At 44.9% G+C, this 18515-nt stretch overlaps 1 protein-coding gene across 2 annotated transcripts in view; it reads left to right on the top strand.

The window, feature by feature from the left end:
• STAB2 (stabilin 2) overlaps window positions 1-10803 on the top strand; it is a 91507-nt gene extending 80704 nt beyond the window's left edge. The window contains exons 66-69 of one of the 2 annotated variants that reach the window (XM_083812324.1): window positions 1914-2021; window positions 4167-4295; window positions 8746-8865; window positions 9526-10802. In XM_083812324.1, the coding sequence (XP_083668450.1) occupies window positions 1914-2021; window positions 4167-4295; window positions 8746-8865; window positions 9526-9576 (408 nt within the window). In that variant the 3' untranslated portion in view covers window positions 9577-10802. Of the gene's footprint in view, window positions 1-1913; window positions 2022-4166; window positions 4296-8745; window positions 8866-9525 lie in introns of both variants that reach the window. The other variant, XM_083812325.1, reaches the window with a different exon arrangement.
• The last annotated feature ends 7712 nt before the right edge of the window (window positions 10804-18515 follow it).

Here is an 18515-nt window from a genome sequence, read left to right as displayed (position 1 = left end):
GAGGGCAGCGTGATAGCAGGAGAGATGGGAGCAGCAGCTTATCGTTACAGAAAGGTGTTGGCATTTGTAAAATTACTTGGTAATTTTCTGCTAGAGGGAGAAGACCTCAGCATGGCCTTCTTCAGAGCAAAAGCAGACAAGGCTATTTTATTGCTATTTCTTTTTTAACAAAAAATGCAAAAATCTACATCCTTTTTGTAAATGGAAAGTATCCTTTGATGTCTTTTGAGGAGTGGCTGAGGGAACTGGGGTTGTTTAGTCTGGAGAAGAGGAGGCTCCATGGAGGAGACCTTATTGCTCTCTACGGCTACCTGAAAGGAAGGTGTGCGGAGCTGGAGGTTGGCCTCTTCTCGCAGACAACCAGTGGTAGGACTAGAGGGAATGGCCTCAAGTTGCACCAGGGGAGGTTCAGGTTGGAAATGAGGAGACATTTCTTCTCAGAAAGAGCAGTCAGGCATTGGGACGGGTTGCCCAGGGAGGTGGTGGAGTCACCGTCCCTGGGGGTGTTCAAGAAAAGGTTGGACGTGGTGCCTGGGGTCATGGTTAGTGGGTGACATTGGTGGTAGGGGCGTGGTTGGACCAGATGATCTTGGAGGCCTTTTCCAACCTTAATGATTCTGTTATCCTTTGAAAACACACCAACTTTTTTTTTTTTTTAATTATTGTTGAGAAAATATTCACTGCCCAAGCAAATGACCTCTGTAAGAGCAGCCCCTTGAGACTGAGGCTGAGACTCTGCTGCGGGTGATGTTGCAGAGCTGAATATGAAAAGAAGTAGCCCTGCTTCTTGTGGGCTTGCAGTCAGCATGTGCTCTAGAGGATGGCACTTGATCCAAGGACTGCTGAGCACCCATCATTGCAGCTGGGGTGGGGATTTACACAGACACCAACAATAAGGAAAGAGGTGCTGCAGGAAGAGATGCACAAATGACAGATTTGCTGGCTTATTCCTTTTCTCGTTCCCCTTGTTTGGGAAAAAAAATAAAAAATAAAATAAAACATTCCTTTAGCATGAGATTTATCATGCACTTGATTTATATTTGAGACCACCTTATACTGCAGACCCGGTAATCACATTAATGAAGTACACCCTCGTGAGAGATCAGGTGCACCAGCACAAGACTAACCCCTGTCTCTGTGTCCCTCTTTGACATGCTAGGAGCTCTTTTAGATCACTTTGATCTGATACCAGAGTTAGAAGAGTTTCTCCTTAAAAAATCCCCGGTGTTCCTTTACCTAATGTCTTCCAAAGCTGCCAGGGGAGACTCTGAGCCATTAACGCAAGCCTTGCTCCTGCCCTCCAAAGTTGGTTGGAAACCTGTAGCTTTTCGTCCTCCCTGGAGGACCTGAGCAGGCCCCTTCTTCCATCCTAGTGAGCTGTGGAACAGGACCAAAGTCCTGCTCCCCCGTGCTAGGCCACCAAATAAACTGTGGGCTGCAGTTTCCAGTCAGTGCTGGCCCAGTTCCCAAATCAGCAACCTCTGTGCCAGGGCATCCTCAGCACAGAAGGCAGCTGTAACAGAAGCAGGCAGCTGGGCACTTCTCCTGCCTCTACACGTGTAACAGTACTCCTAATCTTGCCACCTGTACAAACATCTAAAACATAAATAAATTAAAATAAATTGAAAGAGAGAAAGAGGGAGAGAACGAAATAAAGAGAAAGAAATAGAGAAAGAGAGAAAGAAAAGCCTGAAGGCAATATACAGGCAAGGATGATGGCTACTTCATGCACAGGAGAACCATGACAAGCCTGGGATCATCTTAGGCTGGTGTCCAGTGAGGCAGCGGTGGAAGCCCACCAGTAACTTTTCTCAATATGTCAATAGCTGATGTGGGGAAATAAGCTCAAGCTTTGTTTCAGCCCCAGAGGCAGGAGGGAAAAGCTCAGCTCTCATTGTTCTCTGTCCTTGCAGAACGAGATCAGATATGTGGATGGAAGCGCTATTGTTGAGTGGGATATAATCGCTTCCAATGGGATAATCCATGTCATTTCAGAGCCTTTGAAGGCTCCGCCAGCACCTGTAAGTACACGGTGACTTGTTGGGTGGTGGTAGGTGGCTGTGGCTCATATCATACCAAACTCAACACAGACATCCATATATTCCCAGTTTCCCTTCCATATATACAGTATCAGTTTAAAGGGATACTTTGAAAGATTTGAAAGAAATTTAGAAAGTGAGAGTAAGGTATTAGTGAAGCTTGGTCTTCCCATATTTTATTTTTTCTTCAAATGAATCACTAAGACTTGTTTCCCAATCATCCAAGGTTCTATAAAACTCCATCTGAGTTGTTCTGAAAACACCTTTCAAGCTTCTAAGGAAAACATTTGACTCTTGACTTTGCACTCATTCCTATCCAAAACAACAAGATGCTTTGAAAACTCTGATTTTAGTTTTTTTTCATGCATGAAATCTTGCCATGTGTCTAATTAACCAGTCATCTCACCACTTAGAAAGACCACACCAAAAAACAAGCAAACAAACAAATAAAAAATAAATAATAATAATAATAAAAAAATAACAGTGCATGGCAAAAGAACAGCGCAGAAAGGGATGCAAAGGGATGCTGTCCTTCGAGAGCAGGCAATTCAAGCTAGCTGCTGCATTGCTTCAGTCTGACGTTACAATGGTACAGGGCCCCATCCTTTGGATGTAGGAACATAATTCTCTTTATTTCACACCAGCAAAGCATGCTGCTTTGTATGAAAGGGAACATTTTCTCCACCCACAATGCAACCCGGGTGTCTCACAGAAGTGAGACCTGTCACCCTTGGAAAAAGTGCACAGCAAGCATCTGCAGCACTTTTTTTTCTTGCCACAAGATATTTGCCTTAATAAGAAGGATTTCTGTTGAATCAAGGTATTCCATTCTGGTCCCTCTGTCCATGTGCTGGAAGGGTCTCACTCACATTTCTGGCATGTCTATCCCAGCTCTGGTTTAGGCAGTGGCTGCCTCTTCAGTCCATGAAGTTAATTCTGTTCATACCCTATTTCTCACTTCCAGTTCGTTCAGAGAATCCCTTTCTCCTGATTGAAAATAGTAGGCAATTTCTGTCAGTCTATAGCAACATAATATTGCATTGTTTATAACTCCTTTCACATGCTAGAGGGCAACTAAACATTTCTAATATTTAGCTGTCCATCTGCACCATGTAAATTACTTTGTTTTCTAAAAAAGAAATAAAGAGGGTGTATCAGTTAGGACAATAATGTGATTATTTTGCCAGGGTAAGTTTAGTAATCACTTTTCTAAGCAGGGGGACACAGAGCTAAGGTATCACTTGGAAAAGCCAGAGTAACTACCTATGAATCTCTTCCCCACTGCAGACCCCTCTTCCCTTCCAGGATTGCCAGAAAAGAGCACCATACTCTGGGGAGATACATTCCAAGTGCCCTGCAATCTCTCAGGCAAAATTATCATCACACCAGCTCTGCCAGTCCCCTTCGTGACACCAGGCTCTATCAGGCCACAGAGCTGCAGAAGGAAACCAAAGCCCTAGTGTGGAGGCATTTTTCCCATTTAGACTAAATCCAGAGGACATGTGAATTTCCTTCAGCTCTTCACCTACGTATTTATTAAGAAGTTATGTAGGAACATAGAGTCTATCCTGGAACATGCAAAGAGCTGCTTGAATTGGCACTTTACGTGCTTGACTGAAGAACGATCTCAACTTAAAGGCAGTGAACATCTCGTAGCAGCTTGATTTGAGCCCTGGTAAGCATGGCTCAGAGGGTTGTCTGTCTGCCCACACAAAGCAGTGGAGAATGAGCCTGAACTCATAAAGAGACCTTTAGGGTTTACACTACAAGTTTTGAACGCCACCTAAGGGACTTTGGTACCCACTTCTCTGCAGACCAGTGTGGTTTCAGTTTCTGTGGCTACTTTGAAAACCGTGACTGGAAAAAGATGACTTAGACATGCCCTGCATGTTCAAAAACATAAACAAGATGAAGCTGCACGGGAGCCAATGTCCAGTGTAGACTACCTAAGAAAAGCTAGTTTGCAATTATTATCAGAAGGCCATATTAAACTGTCTTAGGGAATTACGTACCAGGAAACTACTGCAAAAGCAGTTTGTGAACTAAGGTGTAGCTCAAGGAGATGCTGCATGTGCTGGGTGCTGGAAGGTGACCACCCCGTAGCTCACCCTCTTTCTGTGCTTCCAGGTTCCTCTCCATGCCACTACCGGAACAGGGATCTTCTTTGGCATATGTCTGGTTATTGGAGTCATGGCCTTTATTGGATACTCGTACCTCAGATTCAGAAGGAAAAACACAGGCTTCCAGCACTTCAAGGTAAGAGGCAGAAAGGAGTGAAAAGCAGGGAGCCAGCACTTCCCAACACCCACCACATTTTCCAGAGTCACGGACTCCAATTTCTCCTTGTGCTTCATTAAGCCAGATGCATTCTAGATCACGTTTTTTTCACTCATGCTTGAACTGTTCAGACTAACACATGGAGAAGGTGTTCAGGTGAGAGAACATGTTCATGGAGAAGGTGTTCACTTCCCAACCTGGTCCGCCCCTCTGACTACTACCCTCTTTTGATAGTCCAGGCTGGCAGTGATAATATTGATGAGAGAAGCCTGAAGGCTATCAAACGGGACTTTAGGGGACTGGGACAGTTAGTGGATGGAGCGGGAGTACAGGTGGTGTTTTCATCTATCCCTGCAGTAGCAGGGAGGGATACTGAGAGAACACGGAAAGCCCACCTGATTAACACGTGGCTCAGAGGCTGGTGCCAACACAGAAATTTTGGGTTATTAGACCATGGGGTTCTTTACTCGGCACCCGGCCTGATGGCCGCAGACGGGTCCCTATCTCTAAGGGGAAAACGGATCCTAGCCCAGGAGCTGGCAGGGCTCGTTGAGAGGGCTTTAAACTAGGAAAGAAGGGGGATGGGGCTGAAAGAAGGCCTGTTGGAGCTGTGCCGGGGGGAACAATGGCAGAGCCGGGGAAGATGGCAATGGCCCAGCTGAAGTGCATCTACACTAATGCACGCAGCATGGGCAACAAACAGGAGGAGCTGGAAGCCATCGTGCAGCGGGAAGGCTATGACTTGGTTGCCATCACGGAAACGTGGTGGGACCACTCTCATGACTGGAGTGCTGCAATGTCTGGCTATAGGCTCTTCAGAAGGGACAGGCAGCACAGAAGGGGTGGTGGTGTGGCTCTCTATATTAGAGAGTGTTTAGATGTTGAGGAACTTGAGGCTGGGAATGATAAGGTTGAGTCCCTGTGGGTTAGGATCAGCGGGAAGGCCAACAAGGCAAGCATCCTGGTGGGGGTCTGTTATAGACCGCCGAACCAGGATGAGGAGACTGATGAGGAGTTCTACAGGCAGCTGGCAGAAGCCGCGAAATCGTCAGCGCTTGTTCTCGTGGGGGACTTCAACTTCCCAGACATATCCTGGAAGCACAACACAGCCCAGAGAAAGCAGTCTAGGAGGCTTCTGGAGAGCGTGGGAGATAGCTTCCTGATGCAGCTGGTTAGAGAGCCTACCAGGGGAGGTGCCCCGCTAGACCTTCTGTTCACAAACAGTGACGGACTGGTGGGAGATGTGGTGGTCGGAAGCTGTCTTGGGCAGAGTGACCACGAAATGGTAGAGTTCTCTATTCTTGGCGAGGCCAGGAAGGGGACCAGTAAAACTGCTGTATTGGACTTCCGGAGGGCTGACTTTGAGCTGTTCAGGACACTGGTTGGCAGAGTCTCTTGGGAGGCGGTTCTGAAGGGCAAAGGAGTCCAGGAAGGCTGGGCACTCCTCAAGAAGGAAATCTTAACGGCTCAGGAGCGGTCTGTCCCCACGTGCCCAAAGACGAGCCGACGTGGAACTAGACCGGCCTGGCTGAGCAGAGAGTTGTGGCTCGAGCTTAGGAGAAAAAGGAGGGTTTATAATCTTTGGAAAAGAGGGCGGGCTACTCAGGAGGACTATAAGGATGTTGCGAGGCTGTGCAGGGACAAAATTAGAAAGGCCAAAGCTCATCTGGAGCTCAATCTGGCTACTGCCGTTAAAGATAACAAAAAACGTTTTTACAAATACGTCAACGCAAAAAGGAGGACTAAGGAGAATCTCCATCCTTTACTGGATGCGGGGGGAAACTTAGTTACAGAAGATGAGGAAAAGGCTGAGGTGCTCAATGCTTTCTTTGCCTCAGTCTTTAGCGGCAATACCAGTTGTTCTCTGGATACCCAGTGCCTTGAGCTGGTGGAAGGGGATGGGGAGCAGGATGTGGCCTTCGCTATCCATGAGGAAATGGTTGGCGACCTGCTACGGAGCTTGGATGTACGCAAGTCGATGGGGCCGGATGGGATCCACCCAAGGGTACTGAGCGAAGTGGCGGAGGAGCTGGCCAAGCCGCTTTCCATCATTTATCGGCAGTCCTGGCTATCAGGGGAGGTTCCAGTCGACTGGCGGCTAGCAAACGTGACGCCCATCTACAAGAAGGGCCGGAGGGTAGACCCGGGGAACTATAGGCCTGTTAGTTTGACCTCAGTGCCAGGGAAGCTCATGGAGCAGATTATCTTGAGGGTCATCACGCGGCACTTGCAGGGCCAGTCGGCATGGGTTTATGAAAGGTAGGTCCTGCTTGACGAACCTGATCTCCTTCTATGACCAAGTGACGCGCTTGGTGGATGAGGGGAAGGCTGTGGATGTGATCTACCTTGACTTCAGTAAGGCTTTTGACACCGTTTCCCACAACATTCTCCTCAAGAAACTGGCTGCTCGTGGCTTGGACTGGCGTACGCTTTGTTGGGTTAAAAACTGGCTGGATGGCCGGGCCCAGAGAGTTGTGGTGAATGGAGCCAAATCCAGTTGGAGGCCGGTTACTAGTGGAGTCCCCCAGGGCTCAGTGCTGGGGCTGGTCCTCTTTAATATCTTTATCGATGACCTGGATGAGGGGATCGAGTGCACCCTCAGTAAGTTTGCAGATGACACCAAGTTAGGGGCGTGTGACGATCTGCTCGAGGGCAGGAAGGCTCTGCAGGAGGATCTGGATAGGCTGGAGCGATGGGCTGAGGTCAACTGCATGAAGTTCAACAAGGCCAAGTGCTGGGTCCTGCACCTGGGGCGTAACAACCCCAAGCAGCGCTACAGGCTGGGAGATGAGTGGTTGGAAAGCTGCCTGGCCGAGAAGGACCTGGGAGTATTGGTTGATAGTCGGCTGAATATGAGCCAGCAGTGTGCTCAGCTGGCCAAGAAGGCCAACAGCATCCTGGCTTGCATAAGAAGCAGTGTGACCAGCAGGTCTAGGGAGGTGATTCTCCCCCTGTACTCGGCTCTGGTGAGGCCGCACCTCGAGTACTGTGTTCAGTTTTGGGCCCCTCGCTACAAGAAGGACATGGGGGTGCTCGAGAGAGTCCAGAGAAGGGCAACGAAGCTGGTGAGGGGTCTGGAGAACAAGTCTTACGAGGAGCGGCTGAGGGAGCTGGGCTTGTTCAGCCTGGAGAAGAGGAGGCTCAGGGGAGACCTCATCGCTCTCTATAGGTACCTTAAAGGAGGCTGTAGAGAGGTGGGGGTTGGTCTATTCTCCCACGTGCCTGGTGACAGGACAAGGGGGAATGGGCTAAAGTTGCACCAGGGGAGGTTTAGGTTGGATGTTAGGAAGAACTTCTTTACTGAAAGGGTTGTTAGGCATTGGAATGGGCTGCCCAGGGAGGTGGTTGAGTCGCCATCCCTGGAGGTCGTTAAAAGACGTTTAGATGTAGCCCTTAGTGATATGGTTTAGTGGAGGACTTGTTAGTGTTAGGGCAGAGGTTGGACTAGGTGATCTTGGAGGTCTCCTCCAACCTTGACGATTCTGTGATTCTGTGATTCCGTGAAGGTGGGGAAGGCTTACACATCTGCCTTCGGCACTAGCTGACCTTTGCCTGCTGCACCCCTCTGGGGTGTCCTACCAGGGCTCCAGCTATCACTGACACTTCCAACACCAAGGACTGGCCAAAAGCTTACATATGAACAGCACCAGAGCAGAACTCTGCTTCACCATAAAGGTCAGCTTCAGGGAAGCAGATAACTTTCAACCACTTGAACAAGTGAACTTGTTCTATTCTCTTCCCTTCCCCTCCATGGCACTGCTAATAGTTTTATGGTTCTGAGGGTTGAAACATTTGACAGGAAAAAGCCTGGATTTAAAGACAAGCAAATTGAAGGGCTTATCAGGATTGAGAAGTACAAATTTTTATACCAATGAACTCTCATGCCTGCTTTCACTCAACTAACCTAGCCTTACATAGTATCATGACAATGAAAACCAGGCACCAACAGCCAAGCTACTCAGAGAAGAGAAGGATGATAGTGTTACAACATACACCAGAATCCATCCAAAAGAAAGTCTACCTGGAAGGAACCAGAAATCTCCTCCTATTCTAGCTTCTGCATAATATAAGTTGTCTTCTAGAAACAAAACGGGAGCCATAAGCCAGGGCAAATGCTTGTAGTTCTATGTGGTAGTAATGAGAGCACTCAGCCATGTCCCTTTCATGGTAGGCACAATGCCAGTGCAGTACTACTTCTCCCATTCCTTGGAGAATGACTTAAAAAGAAGGGAGGAAAAAGGTATCAGTGCTAAGTGATCCAAGATATTACAGCCAACCAGAACAGAGTTCATGCCTAGAGGCACAGATTTAGATGATAAAGCAAGTTCATTCACAACACTGTGCTAGTCAGTGGGGAAACCTAAGTGCCCCACTTAATGCATGGAATGAGAAGGATGGATTTTAAGCAGGTTTGTGTGATTTTATGTAGTCAAAAGATGACACTGACAGAACATCACTGGACAAGTCCCAGCCTTCAAATATCACCAACCCCTCCTACGAAAGTTCTTCTGCACTGACTCCACCAGAACCTACGTATGATCTTTTCTCAGTAAGTGTACATTTTGATTTCAGACACATAACTAAGATCATGATAAGAAGAAATGACTTAATAAAGTGAAAATGTCCACTTGGGAAAAAAAAAATGGGCGGGGGCGGGGGGGGAATACCATTCAGGATCCTGGCTTTCTTATCTCAGCCCAGCTAGAAATGGCGTTGGCCCACTTGAAGCAAAAATGAGGCTATGGCCTACAGCTCCATCTCAAGTAATGACTCATGAGGCTGCGACCTACCTTCAAAGAGAGCTGAATTAAATTGGACTTCAAATGCTCCTAGATGCCAGTGATGCATCTACACAAACTTTAAAAAGCCTTTTGTCTTTCCTTCTCTTTGCCGTAAACGCAGCTGAGTTGCATGCTAGCAGTCTTTGACAGAGTGTGAAATGCAGCAGGAAGGGGGTGGGAAACAAGGGAAGGAAAGTCTGAATAAAACCAGAATGTAGAGATAGCTTCAATGGTCCAATTCAGCAAGACTCCCATATACACAGAGAGTTTAAAGAACACAGTAAACCTTTCTGCATGCAGTAAAGAAACTTGTTTGGTGCAAAAGTAGCAGGTGCAAACTGCCATCTGTGTGGACAAATTGCCAAAAAGGGAAGTTCATTTGTTGCACGATGTTCAACTCTGATTTTCTTTTTCCTTCTCTCCTATAGGATTCAGATGACCAGCAGCTTGTGATGAGTGGTCCGCATGATCAGAACTAAAGATGGAATTTGGCATTAGTCAATTGTAAAACACACTTCTATTTGCATTCACTGTGAAAAAAAGCAGCACCTAGAGCTTTCAAGGAATAAAATCTCATTATAAATTAAAAAACAAAACAAAGAGTACAGCCTTGTTTAACATGCAGTCTGTAGGGTTTGCAAAGTTACCAACCTCAGAAGTGTTACCTCAGTCACAGAAATATCGACCATGAGTGCTAAATGCAAAAGTGAGTCTCGATTCTTAAACCATCCAGAGATCTTCTTCTGTACAGCCATTTAGTCAAATGGCCTCAAACACATAGGGCTGTTAACTTGGCACATATCCTACATTTGCTATTACTCCAGCTCTGTGCCTTTGTTTTGGCTTGGTTGTAAATACATCCACCTAGAATAAAACAGAACATGTATGAAACCTGTATTTTTAAGCTGAGGGGATTTTTTTATTAGTATCCTTGTTTATAAGGATTTCAGAGAAGGAAATGCAAGCTTCCTGTCTGTCCCACTTGTCTGCTCTAAAGCTTTTGTCTTTTCTCCAGCTTTCCTGGGTTTTGTTTACATCTCATATCACTGTGCAAAGGGAAATATTAAGTGTATCAGCTTTAGCAAGAAGTATAGGGTATATGAGGGTATTAAAATAGTAACCAATTTCTACTTGAGCCATTTTTGTGAAAAAGTAGATACTGAAGATGAACATACTTTGCCATTTCATGACCGCATTCAGATTTTCAGGTCTGAAAGGAGCAGAAGCTATCTGTTTCTTCACATACCACATTTGTGCCAAGCACATTAATGTTGCCTTTCAACCAATGCAGAGCAATAGCAGCTATCTGCACCTTACTATTAAATGTCGATCAGACCCTACTTTGATTGCTAGAAACCACAAAACGGCAAGAGAAGAAAGATTTTATTGCTGGCAGCAGCAATGTTCAGCTAAAACATACCTCCTGGTGTTTTCTGCATGGAAGGGGAGGGAGAGAAGATGGCCCTGCAGGAAAGCATCCATTGCCTCTGAGAACATCCCCAGGATGCCTCTTATCAGAGCAAGCTATGCAGGCCAACCCAGGGTTGACAACACAACTATCAAGGACAGCCAAGGGAATCTAATGTGTAAATACGACCGAATGAAAGCCACAGATGGAAGTCATTTCCCTAACTCCTCTTCATGCCCCGACACATTCCTTCTTGATTTTCTCTAGAGACAGTAAAACAAAATTTTAGAAGGGACACACACCCTTACATGCACACGTTTGGGGGAGCTTTCCCCACAGTTTTGCAACAATACAATTCCTGTTCTTTCCTTCTCCCATGTCACCCAAAAAATTAACGCTCATAGGGACCAGAAGACAGAGTCCAAGCATTTATTTTTGTAATAATCATTAAATATTTTCTAATCACAAAGAAGTTTCCATAGTTTATTAAACTCTTCTTTTACTGACAGACTATTCTCCTCTCAGTTTTTACAGAACAGAAAAAAAATTTCTTCTTACTTTGGTGTTCAAACAAACTACACTTCCAAAATGAACATAAACAGACATTGCCCTTTCAACGTGCTCAAAAATCTCTTGGAAGTCAGTAACATAAGGTTAAAATAAGTTATGCAGAGAGCACCAAGGTATGCAGCTCGAGTTCTTTGAAATAATTACAAAAACACAATACATTTTTAAAAGAATAATATTCTAGCACTGAAAAATAAATAATGCATTTTAAAATTCTCACTTAAATTCATATTATATATTTTTTTTGAAAGAACATAACGCTTCCATAATTAATTTTTTTTCATGCAATGTTGTTTCAAGAAGTCATGCAACATAAACAAGATTCTACTTGAGCTGCCTGCTGTCACATAGCTTTGTACAGACGTTTGATGGGTTTGTAAGTTGAGAGGGAGGAAAAATCATCTTGAAACAAAATGGGCAGTATGCAGGTAATATCATCCAACCCAATCAGACTGTTCCTGGTTAACACAGGAAAATTAGACAAACAAACTGACTCCTAGCCAGCTTTCAAAGAAGAAACACAAGAGCTATAACCAAAACATTAGCAAATGCAATAATGCAGAACTGAAGAACAACACTCTTAATTGCTGATAGTGACATGAAGAATGTACAGTGGATTTTGTTTTATTTTAAACAGTGCATTGAGATCTGTAGAGCATGAAAGGTGCTACGTATATGTAACACCAAGTTCAGTTCTAGCTGAGCATGAGGATAAAAAAAGAAGGCAAATTGGGGACATTTCCATCCCCAAATTTCAGCTGACAGAACAGCCTGCATCGTCGAGTTATCACAGAATCACAGAATTATCTAAGTTGGAAGAGACCTCCAAGATCACCGAGTCCAGCCTCTGACCTAACACTAACGAGTCCTCCACTAAACCATATCATTGAGCTTTACATCTAAACGTCTTTTAAAGACCTCCAGGGATGGTGACTCAACCACTTCCCTGGGCAGCCCATTCCAATGCCTAACAACACTTTCAGTAAAGAAGTTCTTCCTAATATCCAACCTAAACCTCCCCTGGCACAACTTCAGCCCATTCCCCCTCATTCTTTCACCAGGCATGTGGGAGAATAGACCAACCCCCACCTCTCTACAGCCTCCTTTAAGGTACCTATAGAGAATGATAAGGTCTTCCCTGAGCCTCGTCTTCTCCAGGCTGAACAAGCCCAGCTCCCTCAGCCGCTCCTCGTAAGACTTGTTCTCCAGACCCCTCACCAGCTTCGTTGCCCTTCTCTGGACTCTCTCGAGCACCCCCATGTCCTTCTTGTAGCGAGGGGCCCAAAACTGAACACAGTACTCGAGGTGCGCCTCACCAGAGCCGAGTACAGGGGGACAATCACCTCCTTAGACCTGCTGGCCACACTGCTTCTTATGCAGGCCAAGATGCTGTTGGCCTTCTTGGCCACCTGAGCACGCTGCTGGCTCATGTTCAGCCGACTATCAACCAGTACTCCCAGGTCCTTCTCGGCCAGGCAGCTTTCCAACCACTCATCTCCCAGCCTGTAGCGCTGCTTGGGGTTGTTGTACCCCAGGTGCAGGACCCGGCACTTGGCCTTGTTGAACATCATACAACTGGCCTCAGCCCATCGGTCCAGCCTATCCAGATCCTTCTGCAGAGCCTTCCTGCCCTCGAGCAGATCGACACACACCCCTAACTTGGTGTCGTCTGCAAACCTACTGAGGCTGCACTCGATCCCCTCATCCAGATCATCGATAAAGATATTAAAGAGAACTGTCCCTAGTACTGAGCCCTGGGGGACCCCACTAGTGACTGGCCTCCAACCGGATTTAACTCCATTCACCACGACTCCTTGGACCTGACTACCCAGCCAGTTGTGATAAATATTTCTTGTATGGCCCCACCAACAACTCTCCTCATAAAGCCAAACTACCTTCTTCTTCCACCAAGACAGCAGGACTGTCAGATGAACTTACTCATTTCAGGTATACTCTTCTGTTTAAACACACCACACACACACACACACACAAACACACAAGCACTCACTTTAGGAGCGTGGCATGTCAAGTTTCAAATAGGAGCACAAGAAAACCATGAACGTAAAATCCATAAGCACCTCTCAGGACTTCAGACTGATTTCAAGCATACAGGAAAGCTGCGTATGAAATGCTCTACTTATTTTACTCTAATTTACTCAAATTACTCTAAATTTTCATATGTACTTTAAGAGGCAAGTAAACTGCAGACATATAATACCAGCAATTAATTTGAACTACCAAAATTATTAAAAGAACTCTTAAGAAATACCTTGTTTTCAGAAGCCTTTATGATAGCTAAAGAAGTTTAGGACTGTAGGGAACAGGTATTAAACCTGAACTGAAAGCGTAGAAAGTTATTTAAAGGGTACCTGTTTGTAAATCTGGCCTTTCTGCAATTTGTGAATTTTGTCCCAAAACATTCCTAAAACACTCCCCTTTCATTCACATTCCAAAAAGGTCTTGAACAGAATTATACTGCTGTAAAAAGTGACAGAATTTCTAGGTAAGTATTTACTGTGAAAAATATTCATCTTTCTAAAGGAAAATGTGCCTTATAGCATCTAAGTACTTTGTGAGAGAAAAGGTGAAGCTCCCAAACTTCAGCCTTAGCCAGGTAAATGCAATCTATCTACGCAGTATACTGATAAAAACTATAACAGAATTTGAGAACAACCGTTGAGAACTAAGGCAGGGAACCAGCTTCCACAGACAGAAGGCAGAAAACAGTGACAACGGTCTGCCATTAAGAAGGAGTGATCCCAAAAAAGAATAAAAAATATTTAAAATCTTGCCCAATACCTTATTTTGTACAACTGAACAACTGAAGGAGGCAGCACAGGACTGGGGGCTGGAAGGACAGCAAAGGGTTTTTTGAAATTAAATTGACCAGTGGTCAACGGCTGTCCAGTGCTCAACGGTTTTATGTCTGGGTGGAGGCCGGTCACAAGTGTTGTCCCTCAGGGTCGGTCTTGGGACCAGTTCTCTTCAACATCTTTATCAACAACATAGACGATGGAATTGAGTGCACCCTCAGCAAGTTTTCAGATGACACCAAGCTGAGCGGTGCAGTCGATACGATAGAAGGGATGCCATCCAGAGGGACCTGGACAGGCTGGAAAAGCGGGCCCATGAGAACCTAATGAGGTTCAACAAGGCCAAGTGTAAGGTGTGGCACTTGGGCTGGGGCAGTCCCAGGTATTTATATAGACTGAGCGAAGAAGAACTTGAGAGCAGCCCTGCAGAGAAGGGCTTGGGGGTCCTGATGGACAAGAAGCTGGACATGAGCCAGCAGTGTGCGCTTGCAGCCCAGAAGGCCAACTATGTCCTGGGCTGCATCAAAAAAGGGGTGGCCAGCAGGGAGAGGGCGGTGATTGTCCCCCTCTACTCTGCTCTTGTGAGACCCCACCTGGAAGACTGCGTGCAGGCCTGGGGCCACCAGCACAAGAAGGACATGGAGCTCTTGGAAAGCGTCCAGAGGAGGGCCACTAAGATGATCAGAGGGCTGGAGCGCCTCTCCTGTGCAGAAAGGTTGAGGGAGCTGGGCTTGTTTAGCCTGGAGAAGAGAAGGCTCCGGGGAGACCTCATTGCGGCCTTCCAGTACTTGAAGGGAGCGTATAAACCGGAGGTGCAATGCCTGTTTACATGTGTTGATAGTGATACGACAAGGGGGAATGGTTTTGAAATAAGACAGGGGAGATTTAGGTTAGAAATTAGGAGAAAGGTTTTCACTCAGACGGTGGTGAGGCACTGGAACAGGTTGCCCAGAGAGGTTGTGGATGCCCCACCACTGGAGGCATTCAAGGCCAGGCTGGATTTGGCTCTGGGCAGCCTGCTCTAGTGGTTGGCAACCCTGCCCAGAGCAGGGGGTTTGAAACTAGATGATTTTAAGGTCCTTTACAACCCAAGCCATTCTATGACTCTGTCATAAGCTGTTTAGTCACTCTCTACTGACTAAATACCCACCATAGCTCATAGTATCTGATTTTGGAATTCCTTGTGAAGCATGGTCCCAAAATGAACCTGAATGTTCGAGGAACGTACGCTTCAAATAAAAACTGTGAGTCAATGAGACTAATTAGGGGCAGCGTTCTCAATAGCATCATATTGCTAAAGGTTAGCTGGCATATTAGTGTGAATCAGTTTGATAATTTCCATCTTCATTTATCTACATTTAGAAATTGCTAATGGATTTTTATTTAAACTACAAGGTTGGTATAACTTTTTTTTTTGGCTCTCCTCTGTTCCCAGAGTTAGTTCCTTCAATTATGAGTAACATGCTGAACCCGGATGCTATTTTTTCAAACAACGAAATGAGCCTGTCAGACATTGAAATCTATGGCTTTGATTACGACTACACATTGGTCTTTTATTCTAAACATCTGCACACGCTGATCTTCAATGCTGCTCGAGATCTTCTTATTAATGAGCATCGGGTAAGTGAAAGTATTGGAACTACAGTAAATTTATGAATAAAGAGTATAATGGGTCACTCCTAGCTGAGAGAGACATAACTCATCTTGTCATGCCTCAGTCCTAGCTTGGCTCCTTTGTAACACATTTTGAACAACAGCTACAGATGAACCCCAGAAGTCCTGGTTTATTCTCAGCTACAGTTTTGAGCAGAGGAGAAGCTGGCAACAGTTAGGGAACAGGGTTTATATGTTTATTTATTTATTTAACATAGTGGTGGCAACAGGGTTCTGGTTTTGTTTTTTACCTGATTTTCAATTCTAGTAGTCACCCTAATGATACAAGAAGCTTGAAAGCTGTTTTTACTGTTTTATGCATTGATGTAAGTTCACTGATTAATTTTCATGTGGAATATTTTAGCCCGACTCTTACGAAGTCTGTGATTGTGCTGTGTGCCTGCGAGGCGCTCTGTATGATTCCAGCCGTTCAGCTGAGTTACCTAAAGGGGCAGAGCGTGCAGTGACACCATAATCAGAGGCTGGATCCAAGAGAGATCGAAATAAGTGTTTAGCGCAGCAGTCCCCTAAGAGGGAGCACTGATCTGCTGTCTGGCCGAGCAGCGTGTTTGTATTGGTGACCAGTCAACATCCAGGCAGCTTGGAGCTGGTTTGGGGATGGCCGAAGGTACTGCGTGTCAGGAAGCAAGGAGGGAGATAGATGATTTTAAAGGTTGTGGGGAAAACGGAAAGTTTGCAGGGAAAAAGACTGAAGAAAGCGTGGACTGGAGAAAGTAAAGGTAATTGCAGTATAGGAAGTGCATGAAAATAAAAGACATTAAAACATGGACTAGTTTAATTAATAAAACTGTTTGTATATTTTATGTAACCTAAATGTGAATGTGTGGTGTTATTCTACTTTCATGTTTTAATCCAAACGTTAGGAGCTATATATAAACATCTATAAATATATCTGGAAGAACAAACAAAGCTTCATGGGCACTACAAGCATACACAACTTGATCCCCCTAAAATTTTGGCACGTCTTGGTAGCAATTTCTGTAGAATGCATAAATGCATTTTATAAAAGCTACTTGGTTCTCGCAGGAACCTTTCCAGTAGCAGTAGGAAGAGAATAATTTAAACATGGCTCAGTCTTTACTATTTGAATGAATGCAGATAGTAAGACCTTTACAGTTCTTGTTTCAATAGGAATCTCTTGAGCTGTAGTGAATGAAGCTACATTGCTTTCTGAGACAGCTTGCTGAAGTATATCGTCTCTTGAAGTTTGAGGGGCAACAGTTTTTCTTAATACCAACTTCTGGAGCTGGTTAGTGGTTTTCGTGACATTAATGTTAGCAAAAACCTTCTGGATAGCAGTGTTCACTATGACAGTTACAGTCAGCCTGAAAGATGACCAATTTTGGCCATGGCAGTTTAACGTAATTCATCAGAAATTGCAAAATACCTTGTGGGAAGCAAGGAATTTTTGAAGTGCATCCAAGAGATCAATTTAATGCTAATCTCAGAGGTGGCAGCAGGTGTTGAATGTAAACTCTTGGTCTTGGATTTGTGTCTTTCCTAACATATGGGCCTTGTGCCACCTTCTCTGGCTTGCTGTTTCAGTATATATCGCCCTACCAAGAGTGGTGTTGGGGGCCAAGCAAACAGTGCAATTTTAATCATTATTTTGTTTGGCTTGGAAGGAAGCTTTGATTTGTGTGCCAGGATAGGCTCAATCTTCTTCTCATATGTACTGGCATGCGTGCAAAATGACAGCTTGCCATGAGAATAAATTAAAATAGGAAAGTCAAGTATGCAGGAATTTGAAAAAGTCAAAAATAATTTTTCCTGTTCATACCTGGTTTGGCCACCTTGAGCATGTGCAGTACATTGCAGACTTGAATTGAACACGTTCTGGACCCTCCCCTGATATTTTCCCATGTTCCCTGGCCAAATTTACACATCCTCCCGAACTGTCTTTAGGCTTGCAGTGCTGTTCTTTGTTCAAGTCAGGAGCCTCACCCAACGTTCTTTGGAACCAATAGTAGGGATGGCAGTTGAGTTGTTGACAGAGGGTCTGTTTTCTTTAAATACGGATGCCTGTGCTCGGTACAAGCATGATCTGCAGCAATTGCAGAGCAAGTCCTTTTCAGCATAGATGCAAACTTTGTGGAAAATGTAGGATTTCTTTATTTTACAAGTAGCTAGAGCCTCTACTGTGAGGCTGTCTAATATACCTATCCTCTGTCCCCCAGGCTTGTAAGAAAGCCATGTACCTATGGAGACTTGTAGGAAAGGTGGAGGATATGCCTGGGGTATGTGAAGTTCTAAGACCGATGTGGATGGTTAATCAAAGAAGTGAGTTTTCTCAAGCCTTGTCACAAACAACTGAGGCATTTTACCTTTTCAAAACAAAAGAACATAATCCTCAGCCTAAGGAACACACCTGATTTCTTCATAGTAAAGCTATGTTTAAATTATGACAAAATTACACTCAACTGAAAATGGGCCTGTACTGAAAAATGCTGGAAAACTGCTAGGTGGTGTGCCCTCCCTGTGCTATCAATAAACAACCCAAAGGAAAAGCACTCCATTCATGTGAATCTCTAATTTTTTTAAGTGCTACAAATACTGTCCAGTGTACAACCCAGCACGAATTTGTGTAAATAAGACCACAAAGTGATGAACTGTAGGTTTTGAAATAAATAATTTTGCAAACATCCTGGATTCAGAGATAAAGAACGTTTTTCTAAATAAATGTGCTTGTAATGAGGAAAAAAGCACAGAAGGTGGAATATATGCAAGTGTGCCTTGGCATATGACTAGAAAAATTGTTTTGCGTCCATTCCATTACATAGCACTGAAAGACACCAATGCTTCCTAGTCTCTGAAAATGGCAGGTTTCCCAGAGCAATTCCTCCTTCCCAGACCGTCCGTTGCTCTTACAGTTCCTTGCCTTTGCCCTTGGTGGTGCTATCTTCAGGAAGCCTCTGGTTCTTAGGTACCCTTAGGCTGCACTTGCAGGAGGCCAGCA

The sequence above is a fragment of the Anser anser genome, assembly GCF_964211835.1.
Source record: "Anser anser genome assembly, chromosome: 1".
Classification (NCBI taxonomy): Eukaryota; Metazoa; Chordata; class Aves; order Anseriformes; family Anatidae; genus Anser; species Anser anser.
Note: the sequence above shows the minus strand (reverse complement) of the source record. Positions and strands in the feature narration are given on the sequence as shown.